The sequence below is a fragment of the Pecten maximus genome, chromosome 3 (genome assembly GCF_902652985.1).
Source record: "Pecten maximus chromosome 3, xPecMax1.1, whole genome shotgun sequence".
NCBI classification, from domain to species: domain Eukaryota; kingdom Metazoa; phylum Mollusca; class Bivalvia; order Pectinida; family Pectinidae; genus Pecten; species Pecten maximus.
The window spans coordinates 25,193,502-25,212,342 of NC_047017.1; the positions used below are offsets into that span (position 1 = coordinate 25,193,502).

The window sequence follows — 18,841 nt, forward strand, 5'->3', positions numbered from 1 at the left end:
AAGTTACTTAATATGGTCTCTGATACCCATGGAGATGTTATCTCTCTCTATATATGAAAAAAGTAAAAACACAAATTAGAAATTTCGCTCCATCAAGAGAGCTCTTCATACTGTTTATTTTGTTTAATACTTATATGACGTCATAATTAGTAGGACACCATAATAACAATGACGTCATAAATCAAAGTTCGATTGTAATAACCTGTTCCGTATACCTGGGTTAACGTTTCGCTACATAGCTTTATACCTGCTTCAACGCAATGTGAAGTAAATATCCTACCATCAGGTTTCAAATGTGTAAAGGTTCATTTCCGTTATAACGGAAGCATCATACCTAAAGTAACTTAACAGCCTAGGAAGACATTGCTATATATGAAGGGGTTAACTGATACTATTTTGTTCCATGTAACATTTTAAGCTTCAAACGTATAGATTTTAAAGTTATCTTCTTCTCAGAGCCGGTAAGGAACTTGTCAGTAGATACATGTAGCTGTATGCTTTGTTCTGTGTTTCATGGAACAACTATCATAATGATATGTTTTCAGTTCTTATACACCTCTATATCACAACAATTAAGCCGTCTCAAAGTGGTAAACCAATTATTATCCGTGATTATACGGCCTTTAGCAACCAGCCAATGTCTTCCTCAATTCCCTGGGGAGCATACAAACGGAGCTGCCATTTCAGCGCAAACAGCTTACAAATAACATTTGTTGTACTGACCTATCACGTACTCATTTACAGCTGCGTCAAGTGGTACACAGCGGAGAAAAAACATTTTATTCAAGGATACAACACAGCTTCCGTGTCGGGTCGTGCATGTGTATCCCTGTTACATACACATACAGTACATACTCTGTACATGTGTTACATGATAATAAATATTAAACGTGAAACCCATTAGCAAATGATTCAACGATCAGTAGTGATATTTTAGTGAAGAATCAGCTAATGACATACATACTTATTTTCCTTCAGTTATTAATTATGGTATTCTTTAATCATTTTATTATACACTTGGGAATTTTATTCTTGTTTTAGTACCAGTTATATTTCCCTTGACGGCTATTGACGGCTATCAAAACCTTTTCTATGTATCGTGTTCAATATCTCGACATAAAACACTTTGTAGTATATTAAGACCCATACGGTCGGGAAGGAATGATACAAATTCTACGGTATTTTACAGTTTAAGTTCGAACTGTTTGTATAACTACAATATGTCTTTATTGTTCATTTGATGGATAACGTTTTGTTAGTCGACCGTCTCAATAAGGTGCTCTATCCCCTTCACCAGTATATTATTTATCTAACAAAGCTAACAATGGACCCAAGGAAACGTGTCTAAACCCACTGGGATCTAAACAAACATTTATGTTGACCGTTGGATTTTAGGCGACTTATAATTCCGCAAAATCATTTGTCAAAACAATTATTGAAATGAAAAGCGAAGAGCTTGAGAACACACCTGCAAATTACTTGTTCATATTGCGTAGTTCAATGCATGGACGACGACGAAAAGTTTCTTATTGATCGTTTGCCTTATATATTACGTTATTGACATTATCATTGATATCTCACAGAACTGCCAATAGAAAGCACCAGTCTAAAACAAGACAGATATCTGACTTGGGGTACCTCAGTCGTTCATCATATCGGTACTCATGATGAACGTAGGATTTTTGGACTATTGAGGGAAATAGAACTCGGCGTCACGGTTCCTACATTCTTCTACTATGGAGTTAAATCTAGTTAATTTCAAAAGTTTGGCCCTTATATTAGGTAAGTATACATTAATGTATCAATGGTAACAACTGCCGTTGTGTATAGCCAATATAGTAATGGTTTATTTAAAAAAAAAAACAGAAGTATTAAGATGTAATCTAATGGTGCATCGTTAACTAAACTAAAGGATTTCGACAGAGTCCACAAATCTGAAACGTCAATGACTGATTGCTTATATATAGCGCGTACATTCATATTTATCCGGACAATGTAATGGTATGATGATGCATAAAAAGCTTCATTGCGAAGTGGAAATGTTGAAACTTCGTGATTAGTTGCCAAAAAAACCTTCTTTAAAACTCTTTTTTCTCCTCTATTTCTATGGTAATTCTTACATTTTGAGTGTTACAACAATAACGTTCTTATTATGAATCAATCAACTAATTCTTCCCTTTGTAAGTAATGTAAGTTTAAATATTTTCATGAAAACAAACACCTATTCTCCTGCAAACAAGAAAATAAATAAATAAAAATATTGAACATTTAATACTGTTAATAATCACAATTGAACCACCTCTTATTGGTTCTATTTCAAATACATTTAAAAGAATATCACTTGTCTACCATTATCTTCTGGCTTTTGAAATTTGTATGAAAAATGATGACGGTAACAAAATTCAAAGAAGGACACGCAAATTTGTTCCTAGATTTTTTTTATTTGACATTGGCTGATTTTAAGGTTTCACTCATTTTAAATGTTGTAGTATCAATCTATTGTACATCATATATCTATCCATTCACTCCACAAGTTGACATTTTGTTCATGCAGACACGTTAATTTAATTTAAGAAAAATTTTTTATTGTAGTAGCGGAAAATTTATATCGATCCTTAGAATTGATTACGTAGTCTATTTGTCGTCAGAAAGTATTCTTGTTTTTAATTAATATAGTGCAATTATTTTTATTGAAATAACGATAATATTGTTCAAATAATACTTCCTAAATCGATTGCATTTGCATTCCGCGGAAGCAAAGCCCAACATATCAAATATGTGCTTAAAATCAATCTACAACAGTATTGGAACCTCGATCATGAGGCCAATGATGAATTTCTTTGTTTTCAATGTTATCCTTATTGTTCTGATAATAGGTAATCTATATCAACATTAGTTGTCGTAGATTCTTCTTCATTGTGTATTACCGTTATATCATTTGACATCTCACTCAACACTAAAATAACTTCCTGAGTGCATTTGTTAGGTTAAGTGATCTTGACTTTAATCTCGTATTGTATGACATGCGTATTATTTGACCATCATAGCTATATTATGTAGTAGTGTTAAGTTCATTTTAGCTGTTTCTTTAGGTTGTTTAATGCCAGTGGAAGTATATTCAGGCATTATTATCATGAAGAGACTAATGCTCTTTGATTTATTGGGGGAAATAGGAATTTTCATTAGTCAAGTATTGAGCAAGTAGTTTCAAATAATCTTCACTGGTCTCTAAAACGATCTAAATCTGTGGCGTATACTGAATGCTAACAGCCTTGTTCAAGATACTGATTTTTACTTGGTTTCATTATCACTTCCCTGGCTCTCGCTTTGAAAACTATTTCTTATATTTGACCAAAGTTTGTATTGAGGTTGACTTCGATCGAAAAGACGCACACCCTTTTTGAATACGTGGTTTGCTATTATATCAATAAGAATATAGTTATCTATTTTGAAATTTGAAATAGTTTTATTACCTCCAGAAAGTAATTTCGTTGTGTTTATACTTAATTGATTTTATTGATCTTGGTGACATTTTGTTTGGTTGGAACTTAAATTCCCTTTATTGGTATAGCAAACGATAACATAGTAACCTTATTGATGATTTAATTATTCAATTACCATGTATACACATTGTTCTAATTCTGACGGGCCCATATTGTTTAATTTAGCGTTCAATTCAAATACATTCCCTGAAAGAGTTGCAAAGCATCAAGGAGCTTGAAAATTGTGTCTGTAATCTATCAATATTATGCTTTAAGGTAGCTTAGATTATACTTTCATTTTGCTGTTAAGATATACATATTTTAATAAGAATTTGAAAGAAACCACTTAGATTGCGTAATATCAGTTTCCGGTATTTTGTTAGCGCATTACACAGTTTTTTTTATATTTGTTTTATTTTTAAAGACATTTTAATACATAAATACATAAGAATCAAACACATAAACACACATCGATTCCAATATGTATGGTTTGCTATCATCATAATCATAATTTCATCTTCACTGTCCTCATAACCTAAATTTTTCATCATCATAATCTCATTATCCTAATTAAACATTAAAATCATCATCATAAAAATAATCATCATCATAATATCATCATCATACTAATCATCATCATGCTCATCTCATCACCATCATCATCATCATAAGCATCATAATCATCATCATCATAGTCATCATCATCATAATCTCATCATCATCATCATCATAATCATACTAATCATCCTACTAATCATTATCATCATAATCATCATACTCATAACCATCATAATCTTATCATCATCATAATAAACTTCATCATCATAATCTCATCATGATATCATCATCATCATAGTCATCATCACCATAATCTTATCATCATCATCATCATCCTCATCATCATCATCACCATCATCATCATAAACTTCATCATCATCATCATCATCATCATCATCATCATCATCATCATCATCTTATCATCATCATAGTCATCATCATCATCATCATCATCATCATATCATCATCATCATCATCATCATCATCATCATCATCATCATCATACACATTACACAGTTTTGGCAATAACAATATCCCATATAAAACAATGTAACATTAAGCTCATGTATCGTCATGCCATATATAAAGCTTGTCTCAAAGTTTTAGTTTTTGCTCGTCAAAAGTTCTAATATGAAATGAAAACTTATTTAAGATCCTATATGTATGACGCTCCAAACTTTATTTTTATATGTCACGGGTTTAGTAATTGTATGTATATATCTACGTCGATTTTCGATGTCATGACATCAAAATGGTTGATGATGCTCAGTCAATAACCAAGAAACTAAAGTGAATGTTATATCTGCTTGTAATACATGGACATTATTTCAGTGCTCAATATATACAATTTCCTTAACATTTCGTTCTAATACTAAATATACACAAGCTCCTTGTGATTTCGTTCTAATAGTAGACATACACCCTTTGCCAGTGCTTTCGTTCTAATACTAGACAAACACCATTCCGTAGTAATTCCGAATACTAGACATACACCATTCTGTAGTAATTCCGTTCAAATTCTAGACATTCACCATGTAGTGATTTCGTTCTAATACTAGACAAACACCATTCCCAAGTTATTTCGTTCTAAAACTAGACATACACCATTCCGTAGTGATTTCGTTCAAAAAATAGACATACACCATGTAGTGATTTCGTTCTAATACTAGACAAACACCATTCCGTAGTAATTCCGAATACTAGACATACACCATTCTGTAGTAATTCCGTTCAAATTCTAGACATTCACCATGTAGTGATTTCGTTCTAATACTAGACAAACACCATTCCCAAGTTATTTCGTTCTAAAACTAGACATACACCATTCCGTAGTGATTTCGTTCAAAAAATAGACATAGACCATGTAGTGATTTCGTTCTAACACAAGACATGCACCATCTTCTGGTGATTTCGTTCTAATACTAAACATACACCATTTGCCAGTGCATTCGTCCTAATACTAGAAATACACCATCTCCTATTGATTTCGTTCTAATACTAGACATACACAATCTGCGAGTACTTTCGTTCTAATACTAGACTTACATAATCTCCTATCTATAAATTTAAAAATGAGAGCAAAATATGAATAAAACAAGGATTCAGGGACACAGTAAAAGGAGAATGGTTGACGAAAGACAAACAAACGAGTATTTACGTAAACATTAAGTGATATGTAAAGTGTTATTTTTATAATCAATATGAATCTTAATTACACAGCTCTTGTCTCCCTCTATGACTTGTAATTGATCCAAGGAACCAAATGTGAGGACATTCAAAAGAAAAAAAAAGAAATTAGACTAATGATATTTCGTATTGGAGAGGCATAAGTCCCATACTTTTTATAGTATTGTATTTCGCACTTGCTTAAATCAACTGAAACAGGGGGTGATTAAGGTAAAAAAAAAAACACTATTTTTTTATGATAGGTAGGGGTAGTTATTCATCATCAGAAAATGACTTCATTATGCGCCAAATATGTTATGTAAATATCACAATATAACTAGTACAAATCATTACAAATGTGCATTTTTATGCTACATTGTGAATATATAATACATAACTTAAGTTATGAAAAAATATATAATACGTCTATCAGGACTATTTACATTAATATTTACATTCTTGAGGACAAACGTCCTTGCAGAAATCTTCTTTATAGACAGATTGTGTATTAAAAGGGAAAAGGGAAAATTGGACAATAATATTTTAAATTGAGATGAAAAAACTAGCATTCAAAATTCGTGATTTATTTCTTAACCTTCAGTTGTTAATGTCCCCTGTTTCTGGTTATACAACGAGTTAATGCCGATAGCCCCGAACTAGTCCACAGATACACTAAACATTTGTTTATAGAAAGAACACAGTAATTGTTCCACAGATTCTGTCTATCCAGTGCCTTGTTGAGACGAGGATCTGTGTGTAAACACTTATTTTCTATATACAATAGGTGCGTACACAAGGTTTGTATCAGTGACGCCATGAGTGACCACACTGAATATAAGTCATTATAAAAATACTTCTCTTTAGCCTACTACAAACTGAAGTGCTATGCTATCCAACTATTAATCATTTCTACCTGTACTTCAGATATTTTTCTTCCGTTATTTTTTGTTGTTGGTCATTACGCCAAGTCGTGAGGTACATGACCTAATTCTACTGTTGTCATGTTTCCATGCGCCATGATAAACACTTTGATAATCTCTTTGGAAGGGTTCTTAACACAGAATTATGTGTACTGTGAGTTTTCAAACCACACAAATAAAACGTTTAGGTCAACGCTAAAATATTTAGTGAAAACATATATCTCCTGAGATACCGCGAAGTACAATTATGATGAATAAATCTTAATTTCAAACGTTGTTCATAATTGTTTGTTGTGTTGTTGTGGAAAGGTTGGGGTTTTTTTTCAAATAGAAAGGCTAGGTTAAGACGATATTTCTGGAACATGTAAGGTATCCAACTGGATTATTACCTTGTTCATTATCCTAAGTATTCGCCATGGTGCTGGCGATAAGTAGAAAGCACTGACCTTCTGATGCTGTCATTTGTCATTTCCCAGTTGGATATTGTTTTGTTTTTTTATTATTTACATTTCCGGGGGCCGCGATAGGTCAGTCGGTTAGAACGCCGTCCAAGTAACCTCAGGTTACGATCCGAGGTGCATGCGTTGCTTCCTACCCTATTCGGTTTGTTTTTTCAAGAAGCTGAGAAATGGGCCGGTTTGTGCTGTCATGGTTTTGTCCTTGGACAAGACACTTGACCCTAATTGTTCTGGATGGCATGCGATATTGTTCGGTGAGGTGGTCACCAACTTCTACATGGAGACCAGTCCTCGTCTCAAAGTGACTCTACAAAAAACATCTATATTTCCGGTATTACGATGATAACAAAATATCACAAATTGCAGAATCAATTCTAAAAGATTTGTCCGATAAAAGTTGAAGTGTATTCAAGCTTAAAGGTAGTGAATTTATATATGTTCTGTCGCTAACTCCTAAAATTTCATCCCTAAAACGAAAGCTATTAAATCACGTTGATTATTGATACATTCACCATATAAAACATTACTTTTGATTTGAGTTAATACAGTCTCACTCATTGAAATTTTGTTGACACGAGTACGGTGATACACATCTTCAGGTCGTTGTGGATGTTTAATTAGCAGCGGTGCTTAAAACCAATAGAAGGTTATGAAGAAAGATAATGTGTATACGGTTGTGTGTTTCCTTTGAGGATAGGCGTGTTACATTGTATGTAAACATGGACATATGGTCTTTGTAATAACAATTATTTAGTTAATCTCAAATACATAAAAAATTGGTCACTGTACAAATATTATATATGTCCTCTCCTTACCTTGCAAACATTAACAGACTGATCGAATCTCCGAGATAATTAACAGGTTTCATTTTATATCGACACATATTGGTCTATTGTTGAATGTGAGGCTTAATTACACCATTGTCTTTGACATTGACATTATAAGAATTTTGAAGGAATGACCTCAGTTTACATGGTACAGTACATACTTGTTCGGATGGTCGGGTGGCACAGTGGAAACACGTTGGAATCTATTCGACGATATTGCTCCTAGGAGTTCATCATTAAGAACCCGTTTTGTTACAGATAGTTATACGAAATAATCAATACGTGAACACGCTTCGCAAACATCACATATTTTGAGTTTCCCATAATCAATTAGATTATAAACACTTTATTAAGGTCTAAGCCCAAACACGAACAGTCGTGGATGATCCATGTCGTTTATTTTGTTTTAAAGGTGATAGTTCAAAGAGAATAAATTGCTTTCACAAAATGGCTGTATAATACAGTTTGCAGTCGAGAATAGGGAGTGTTTTCCCCCTATTTTCCGATATCATAAATAACCTATTTTATCATAATGTCTGCTATATATGTGATCTCATAACATATATTATGCAATATATTAACATATTTGATCGTGTTCCAGGTTTGCATTAATTTGTTAACCTATAAATGGCGTCATTGTTTGAGTTTAATTCTATTTTTACATTTACTTGTAAATGCATGATATGAATACGATTTTACATGACTTATTTCTCATTAAGGAAAGAGTTATGTCCCTTGTCCGTGAAACACTTTACACAGCTATATTTACTGAAAATTGTATACTTATATACGTTATACCCTGTCCCTCTTACTAAGGCCAATAATCTAGCGGTATCCTACAAAGTTATAAGGATAAGCCTTAAAACAAATAGTTATAAATAGTTATCATATATATGTATATGAATACTTGTCAATTATGTAATGCATGCACTTAGGAAAATCTTTTAATTTCCCGATCAAGTATATCAAGGTAATAACTCATTTCAATAGCTGTCAATGTAGTGTTTATTGTTTTAATGCATACAAACCATTAGTATTGGTGATCTTAGTTATACTTTTTGACAACATGGACTTGTTGTAAAAGAAAAACTCTATATATATATCTGATGCTATAAAGGCGTATATAGACCAATTTGTTTTTGTATTTACTTCTAATACTAAAATTGTGTGATCTGAAGACGAATGAATTATTTGATATGATAAGTTCTGATGTTATAATAAGACTATCAATTCGAAACATTACATTTTGTCCTTGGCTTGGCAATAATATTTGTAAAATTTAGCATATTAAGATATATTTACATGGACAAATAACGTCCAGCAAAGAATTTTAGACACAAAAATGTATTTTGTGATCTCCCTTGGTGTAGTGCTTTCTTACCTTTTTTTTGTTTTTTTTTTGTTTTGTTTTGTTTTGTTTTTTTGTTTGTTTTTTTTTTTGTTTTTTTTTTTGTTTTTTTTTTTGTTTTTTTTGTTTTTAATAAAAATTGCACGACTTGAAGGAAGAATACTGGTAGGTTAATGAGACTACAGTATAGGATTAAACATTGACCTGTACACATACTTACATTAACCTTTTGCTATCAACAATACAGTTTTAGACAGTTTTGATATTATATATATGGAACTAACACGCTACATAAGACTTCCGTATGAAATATTTCTCTTTATTGCATTTTGCCAGTGAAATATAGAAATAATAAAACTAATAAAACTTACAATTTCACTGTAGTGATGAGCAGTGAAATATAAGATTTTGCAGTGTTTATATAAGATTTTGCAGTGAAAAGATAAGTTTTCTGTTTTTGACCAATCAGATCGGACCTTTGTATTCACCTCGTTGAAACTTGCTGATTCTTCCAGTCGAAGTAGAGATAGATAAACTGGTTATTTCACGTTATTTCTGAAATTTTCATAATTGTTTCTGACAAAATACTCACTTGACGTTGGCTATTCATGCACAGGTTCTCCTATAACAGCAAAAAACGCTTGATCAGTCCTTTGAAAATGAGGCCATCAGGTTGGCGTGGTGTAACGTCACAAAGAGATGACGTCATAACTGATTCCCGCACTTTTTGACACTATTAATTTTTCGATGTTTGTAATCTTGTTTTTATGTTTATGAAATGCAATACAAAGAAAATTGAATGGTTTCCTGTTAAATATAATATTTCACTCTTGTTTCGCACTCATAAAAATATCGATATATTAAACGGGAAACCATTCAATATCCTCTATGTCTTGGCTTTGTATCACTTTGTACGTTATCTTGCGGACAATGAAAATAAAAAATGTTCTCCTTCCTCTATACGATGTCAACATCAACATGATGGACTGTAAGTTGAATTGACAGGGATGAAATCATTATTAAGATTACCGGTGTACTTTAGGGTTAATATGTAGAAGGAAAGGGTGTGCTACAACTTGTTACAATGCCCTTAATATTGTACTAACATGTCTTTTTCAAAATAACATGTGACTCGTTACTATTACAGGACTGGTGGTGTGTTACTTCGAGCTATCCATGGCGGCCAAACCTCCCCTACCTTACTCCAAAGATGTAGAGACTGCCTTAAGATCAGAGTTACTCGCCAATTACTCAGTTGACCAACGTCCACAAGAACTTGTGGCCATCACTGTGTCACTCACATTGATTACCATTAATGACATGGTAAGATAGTGACATATTTATTTCCAGTCAATGTATATATAGTGATAAGATAAGCGTTGTTTTTACCCTAGACACGGTTTCATAGATCAATAGATATTATGCCTGGAAAAATTATGCAAAGAATATTTTTCGTCTTCAAAGTGTTCACATCACTGCTGCTGATTCAGTTATTAATAAATTAATTTTTGTATTTTTTTATCTATTTCATTGATTGATTGATTCGTGTTATAGACTGGGATGTTTGGCCAAAAATATTAATAAATATTAATTATTTATATATTCCAGAATATCAAAGCCCAGGTGTTGTCCATATCGGGATATTTCAATCTGGTAAGTTTCTAATATAGACAATACATTATATATAGGAGTGTCTTTGTATGTTTAACTGAATTAGAGTAATGAAACATTGATTCTTTTACCATAACAAACCAAACAGAAAAAAGTTCTTCTTTTTTTCAATCCTTCGATAACAGCATAGCGTGTCAGTCACACTTGATCATTTGAAAATATGTATCTTCTTTTTATTTTACTTTTGATATTTTTTTATATAATCAATAACAGAAATATTTCGATAGGTGAAGGCTGTAAAGTCGACATGGCTGACTACTAAAATTGAATTAAAATAATTTTACATACCTCCTCACACCCTCACATAAATTTTGCATTTTCATACCTGTCGTTCACCTTGACGTTAGATAGTGGTAACTGACTTTGGCCAAAAGTAGATACGGTTTTAGTATCAATCCTTTTTCAGCACAACTATGTTTTCATGCGTCTTAACCAGCATCAGAGAAATATTGAATGAAGAACAAAGAGAGAACAAAAAGGCATATTGCTTATTCTCTTATTGCTTATTGACGACCAAAACATTTTCTTTGAAAATATTAATTCTTAATCATACACATGTTCCGTTTTTCGGGTACCGTTCAGTTTTTGATACCCTAATTTAAATGACAGATATGTAACGTGTTGTTTCAGGTTTGGAGTGATACTCGCTTAGCATGGAACAATCTTCCAGATTACGCCAATGTTCGCTTTCTGTTCAGCTCACAAAGTGTCCTATGGAGACCGGCTCTCGTCGTCGACAACTCGTAAGATAGTGTTCCCTCCTTTACAATAACCTCTGGCAGTTTTTGCGTGTTTATAGATTATGAATAATGAATAGGAAGCCAGGAAATAATGCCTTTTAAAATAATGCTTAATCAATTAAGTCACTTGAAAAAGATAACAATACGAGGTGTTTAGCTTATCCAAATAAAGTGCCGATACGATAAAGCATAGCTATGGCTCGGAAATGAAAATGCATGCATATGAATAAACATATTGGAACACAGATTTTATTAATGAAAAACATAAATACAATACGACGTTCTAAATTCAATATTTAGTATTCCACAGCTATTAAAAATTCATTATGTATAGGGACTGTCTATTTCAATCATAATTTAGATTGAATTTTGTAATCTTTCCCACCTTGATATCATATACACTGAATCATCCTTCAAAACAGTTGTTGAAAGGTTTATGTATGTGTGTTTTTAGTGTCGACAACCTGAACGTGATCAGTAAACCGGATGTTCCCATGCGTATTCTAAATAATGGTATGGTCGTTTGGAACCCGGCTGACATATACCGCGTCTCCTGTGAGTCAGACACTACCTATTATCCAATGGACACACAGTCGTGTGTTATCTCCCTTAGTTCGTGGTCCTATACCAGCTTTGAGGTAGCTTTGAAGTTAGACCGAACAGATGACGTCAACCTAGATTATTATTCAGAAAACGGAGAATGGGAAATGATAAGTGCATACGGAGACCGACAGGGGGCGGCTGAGAAGGTAAAGGGCGGATCAAGCTTTTCTTCAGCCAAGTTCTACATCCAGTTGAGACGTCGTCCTTTGTTTCACATCCTCAACACGCTATTTCCTGTAGCCCTGATGGCCGTGCTGAGCGCCATGGTGTTCAAACTTTCTGTGGATTCGGGAGAGAAAATCGGATTCTCGCTGACCGTCCTATTGGCATACGCAGTGTACCTAACACTCATCTCAGAGAGCATCCCTAGTACCTCCATCACCATATGTTACCTATGTATGTAGCCTTTTAATAGTTATTTGTATTTTTATTATTTTCTATTTTATTTTGAAATTTAATTACAAACTTTATTTGATTAATAAAAAGTTAATAATACCAGAAATCCTAATTTGTAAAATCAATCATCAGAATAAGAGTACTCGTATATTTTATCCGATATCTAATATATTGCAATTATCGTGATATCCTGTATCGTGCTGTAAGATATAGCTTTCAACTTTTTCCCAAGGTAGAATGTTTATACACTTTTATCATAGACATGTATAATATTAATTATGTATTATCTTATATTAATTTTGGAAGGATATTATTCGAGTATTTTTATTTGTAGACAAAATCGTGTTTCTTACTCCCTGTTATTTTCTGTTGGTAGCGATCTACTTGTCCCTGGTCCTGACACTTGGAACGATGTCTGTCCTGTGTACAATAGCGGTGGTGACCATTTACAATCACCCTGACGAGGAGGAACCCGTACCCTCATGGCTCCGTATGCTCACAGTCTGTTTGATGAAGGTCACCTGCTGGAATAGCTGCAAATGCAAATGCTGCAAGAGGGAAACAAAGATCCGCCCCACACCTGACCACGTAAACTCAATCCAAGTTGAAGACTGTTTTGATATGGGAGTACCGTTTAATGAGAAAGCTGCCATACCACAGGAACTAGAAGATAGTGAATGTGAAAGAGACAAACATATTAACTGGAAAGTTGTGTCTCGCGTGCTTGATCACTTCTTTTTCCTTATGTTCATGTTTATGATCGTGTTCGCCTCCGTTGGGTATTTCTTGCTTATTGGATTTAAATACTGGGAAATTACAACAAGTGGTTGATCAAATCCACCATATTTGCAGTTCTTCAACACAGATATTGAACTGAAAATGCAGAATAGCATTTCAAATTTAATTTTGCATGATGTGATGTGGGCTATGTAATAATATTTCTTATTCAACGCTAGTCTTGAAATGAAGGCATGAAACAATAGACTCTTCAGCAGGCAAGCCTCGTGTAAAACGTCCACCATTAAGCTATACCACTGAGTCAAGTCTCTTGTTTGCTTTAAGAAATAGTAAGGATTCGTGTGTGCGCTCGTATTTACACATAAACCAAGATCATAGCCACGTATATTAATCAACCAAGATCATAGCCTCGTGTATTAATAAACCAAGATCATAGCCTAGTGTATCAATAAACTAAGATCATAGCCTCGTGTATTAATAAACCAAGATCATAGCTTCGTGTATCAATAAACCAAGATCATAGCCTCGTGTATCAATGAACCAAGATCATAGCCTAGTGTATTAATAAACCAAGGTCATAGCCTCGTGTATATATAAACCAAGATCATAGCCTCGTGTATCAATAAACCAAGATCATAGCCTCGTGTATTAATAAACCAAGATCATAGCCACGAGTATTAATAAACCAAGATCATAGCTTATTTAGGCTATACCACTGAGTCAAGTCTCTTGTTTGCTTTAAGAAATAGTAAGGATTCGTGTGTGCGCTCGTATTTACACATAAACCAAGATCATAGCCACGTATATTAATCAACCAAGATCATAGCCTCGTGTATTAATAAACCAAGATCATAGCCTAGTGTATTAATAAACTAAGATCATAGCCTCGTGTATTAATAAACCAAGATCATAGCCTCGTGTATCAATAAACCAAGATCATAGCCTCGTGTATCAATGAACCAAGATCATAGCCTAGTGTATTAATAAACCAAGGTCATAGCCTCGTGTATATATAAACCAAGATCATAGCCTCGTGTATCAATAAACCAAGATCATAGCCTCGTGTATTAATAAACCAAGATCATAGCCACGAGTATTAATAAACCAAGATCATAGCCTCGTGTATTTATTCTAAGAGCATAGCCTCGTGTATTAATAAACCAAGATCATAGCCTCGTGTATTAATAAACCAAGGTCATAGCCTCGTGTATTAACAAACCAAGATCATAGCCTCGTGTATCAATTCTAAGATCATAGCCTCGTGTATGAATAAACCAAGATCATAGCCTCGTGTATTAATAAACCAAGATCATAGCCTCGTGTATTAATATCCAAGATCATAGCATCGTGTATAAATAAACCAAGATCATAGCCTCGTGTATGAATAAACCAAGATCATAGCCTCGTGTATTAATAAACCAAGATCATAGCCTCGTGTATTAATAAACCAAGTTCATAGCCTCGTGTATTAATAAACCAAGATCATAACCTCGTGTATTAATAAACCAAGATCATAGCCTCGTGTATTAATAAACCAAGTTCATAGCCTCGTGTTTTAATAAACCAAGATCATAGCCTCGTGTATTAATAAACCAAGATAATAGCCTCGTTCATTAATAAACCAAGTTTATAGCCTCGTGTATTAATAAACCAAGATCATAGCCTCGTGTATTTATTCTAAGATCATAGCCTCGTGTATTAATAAACCAAGATCATAGCCTCGTGTATTAATAAACCAAGATCATAGCCTCGTGTATTAATAAACCAAGATCATAGCCTCGTGTATTAATAAACCAAGATCATAGCCTCGTGTATTTATTCTAAGATCATAGCCTCGTGTATTAATAAACCAAGATAATAGCCTCGTGTATTAATAAACCAAGATCATAGCCTCGTGTATTAATAAACCAAGTTTATAGCCTCGTGTATTAATAAACCAAGATCATAGCCTCGTGTATTAATAAAACAAGGTCATAGCCTCGTGTATATATAAACCAAGTTCATAGCCTCGTGTATTCAACCAAGATCATAGCCTCGTGTATTAATAAACCAAGATAATAGCCTCGTGTATTAATAAACCAAGTCTATAGCCTCGTGTATTAATAAACCAAGATCATAGCCTCGTGTATTAATAAAACAAGGTCATAGCATCGTGTATTAATAAACCAAGATCATAGCCTCGTGTATTAATTCTAAGATCATAGCCTCGTGTATTAATAAACCAAGATCATAGCCTCGTGTATTAATAAACCAAGATCATAGCCTCGTGTATTAATAAAACAAGGTCATAGCATCGTGTATTAATAAACCAAGATCATAGCCTCGTGTATCAATTCTAAGATCATAGCCTCGTGTATTAATAAACCAAGATCATAGCCTCGTGTATTAATAAACCAAGGTCATAGCATCGTGTATTAATAAACCAAGATCATAGCCTCGTGTATTAATAAACCAAGTCAAGCCTCGTGTATTAATTCTAAGATCATAGCCTCGTGTATTAATAAACCAAGATCATAGCCTCGTGTATTAATAAACCAAGGTCATAGCATCGTGTATTAATAAACCAAGATCATAGCCTCGTGTATTAATAAACCAAGTCAAGCCTCGTGTATTAATTCTAAGATCATAGCCTCGTGTATTAATAAACCAAGATCATAGCCTCGTGTATTAATTATATAACATCATTTTCATGCGGTTTAATGTTAAAAAAAAAGAAAACATCTTCACAGATAGAACAATGTTAGCAAAAGGAAGAACCATTCTTTCAAACGCTCCAACTTTGGGCACTATAAAGAGGATGTGCCTTTTAATTGCATGCCATTATTGTGGAGCAGAATGTGTGTTAACGTTGTGTCATGCCGTTATTGTTTTAAATTAGCAAATTCTCTGAAGAAGAAACTGTTTCCATTCCTGGTTTAATGAAAACCGTTTTATCATTAACGTATCAGGATGCAGGTTTTAGATTAAACTCCAAGAAGTTATCTAGTAAATATCAATAAAATAGCAATCCATAAGTATGGATCATTGGTATCCTCAGTTACAGCACGTACGCAAATCGTTTTTTGAGATGACCTTGAATAGAACAATAACTCCCGACATAAACAGCAGTGTTTACTTACAAGTGTTCAATTTTTAATGCTGAGCAAATCGAAATTGTATTGTCCGTTTCTATATTTATTTACATTGCCAGTGTAAAGTGTTTTATTCGATACCACAAGAACTTGAACAAGCTCCTTAACTAATTTATTAAATTTTTTGTCGTCAATAGACAAAGTATAACGAAACATTCGTTTTTATTTTAACATTGATTAATTCCATGATCTGAACGCATACATGAAATGAGACTGGAATTTATCAAGTAGGAATCGTTAGATTTTATATACGGTAAGTTTCAAGTAATTAGGTTGTAATTCTACTACGACAGTAAAACTACTTTGTCTTTACGGATATCGGGCAATATACACATTGATAAATATTCGAGTAAACAACTGTTCAATACTCTCCGAAAACAGACAAACATATATATAGTTTAGCGAGTCCATTGCCTCACTAGCCGCACTTTCGTACAAATTCCCACAATAGACTTGTACGCAAGTATAAATCATATATCCTATAATAAACAGACGGGTTGTTTACATAGCGGCTTTACTGAGTTGGTCATTTATATTGGATTTAAATGCAACCTACATAGAATGATATAGATATAATGAAGGGACTAGTTTTATTTTTCATGTTGTGCTTATGAAGGAGTTAGTATGGTTATAATGTATAGATACATCCGAGCGTTGCACATATACATGTTGCCACGAATGTTATCATAAGTCCTCGTATTTACAATATATATGTCATTATGATTTAACTTGTTTTAAAGGAGATACATTGACTAGGGTATCGTCTTTCTTACCTTCAGTAAACAGTGTTATCTGTGCAAATATATCGTATCATAAGTTTCAGATTGATCGTAAATTCATTCAAGCCACGTCTGGTTTGTTTTAATCACCATTCATGTAAAACGTTTTATTTACATCAAATTGAAATTATTGATAATTCCGTAGTGTGTTTAATATGAATGACCACGGTTCATCCTAATGCGTATCTTAATCATGTTTAATACGTTCATTTCTCGTTATTTTATGATCACTTATCTGTTTTAAGTGTTTGTTTTTCTATCAATTGTTTCCTATGGACTCCCTGTTGTTTTAAGTACGTCAATTTTGTTTCATTAAAATATCCATTACTTGGATATACAGTGTTTTAATCATGTTTATATGTTATATGTGTTTATATAAAACGAAACAATTTATTCAAGGCATAAAATTACTGTCAGTCTCCGTGGTACATCGGGCACACGGCGATAGGTAATTGTATGTAGATTTACTGTCTCAGTATCTTATAAGGGTCAATTATTTACAAATGTCATTTTCCGAGATTTATCGACTCTATTCTTTGATACAGATTACTACAGTCGAACCTCGTTATCTCGAGGTAAGTTCAGTAATGACAGGCTTCGAAATATTCCAATGTGTCCGAGATTACTGAGTACATTTCCTATAGAATGTTTACTGGTGGAACTGAATTTCTTCCTCGATTTTGAAAGGGAAAAGGGCATTCAAGTTATCAGAGATCGATATAATGAAGTTTGTTGTCTTTAATTATCTGCTACTTTGATTCTGACCTTCACTCCTATTTTTCACCTTTCACGTACAATGCATATGATTTTAACCGCTGGAATCATATAATTCGTATTGCAATATACACGTACTGTATAGACAGATCCCAATATTGTATTTTGTATTAAATTTGTCGATAGCAGGTAAAATTTCAAAAGATTAATGTTTGATTGAACATTTTGATATCTTTTTCAATTCTATAAATGCTGTGTTAACAGTGATAATATCTAACCTGTCTAGTTGTCATACAGTCGAGTCAACTGAAAGTAAACACATAATATGCTTCAGAAATGCTCTTTACTATTATGTATATTTTGATGATTGTCAATCTACAATATTTAATATTCGAACTACTTAGAATGACTTCAGTTTTATTGGATATACAGAGTCAAAATCATTTGGCTACAGTTTATAACTAACGCAATCGTAATTAAAAGCAAACACTGCAAAGTATATGGTGATTTTTTTATATATAGGCTTACTTTACCGGTTTAAAGTTTCCAGTGTGTTCTGCAGTCTTGACGATTTGTTCGTACCAATGGGAACTCAAGCTCAAAGAGATATGTTCAATCACTTCATTTACATGACGATTGAATATATGAACACAAAACAGCGGTCCGTGAATTTGTTTATATAGTATAGTTTAAGATTTTTGTCACATATATTGGTATTGAAGTTTATAATTACTGTCACACTACTAATGATATGTTGTGTTTTATCAATAAAAACTATAACAAAAAATACAGATTTTCCTCTTGTGCCTTT

At 33.1% G+C, this 18,841-nt stretch overlaps 1 protein-coding gene across 2 annotated transcripts; it reads left to right on the forward strand.

The window, feature by feature from the left end:
• Positions 1-1,542: 1,542 nt before the first annotated feature.
• On the forward strand, positions 1,543-18,821 carry LOC117323685 (acetylcholine receptor subunit beta-like). 2 transcript variants are annotated; one of them, XR_004531792.1, is made up of 7 exons: positions 1,543-1,782; positions 10,406-10,581; positions 10,867-10,911; positions 11,560-11,672; positions 12,124-12,668; positions 13,045-14,600; positions 15,062-18,821. XR_004531792.1 is itself a non-coding variant. In XM_033879060.1 (6 exons), exons 1-6 carry the CDS (start codon positions 1,737-1,739, stop codon positions 13,497-13,499), a joined length of 1,380 nt encoding a protein of 459 aa, XP_033734951.1. In that variant the 5' UTR covers positions 1,543-1,736; the 3' UTR covers positions 13,500-18,821. The 2 variants fall into 2 exon arrangements, 1 of the variants encoding a protein (XP_033734951.1); XM_033879060.1 differs by having other exon boundaries at positions 13,045-18,821.
• The last annotated feature ends 20 nt before the right edge of the window (positions 18,822-18,841 follow it).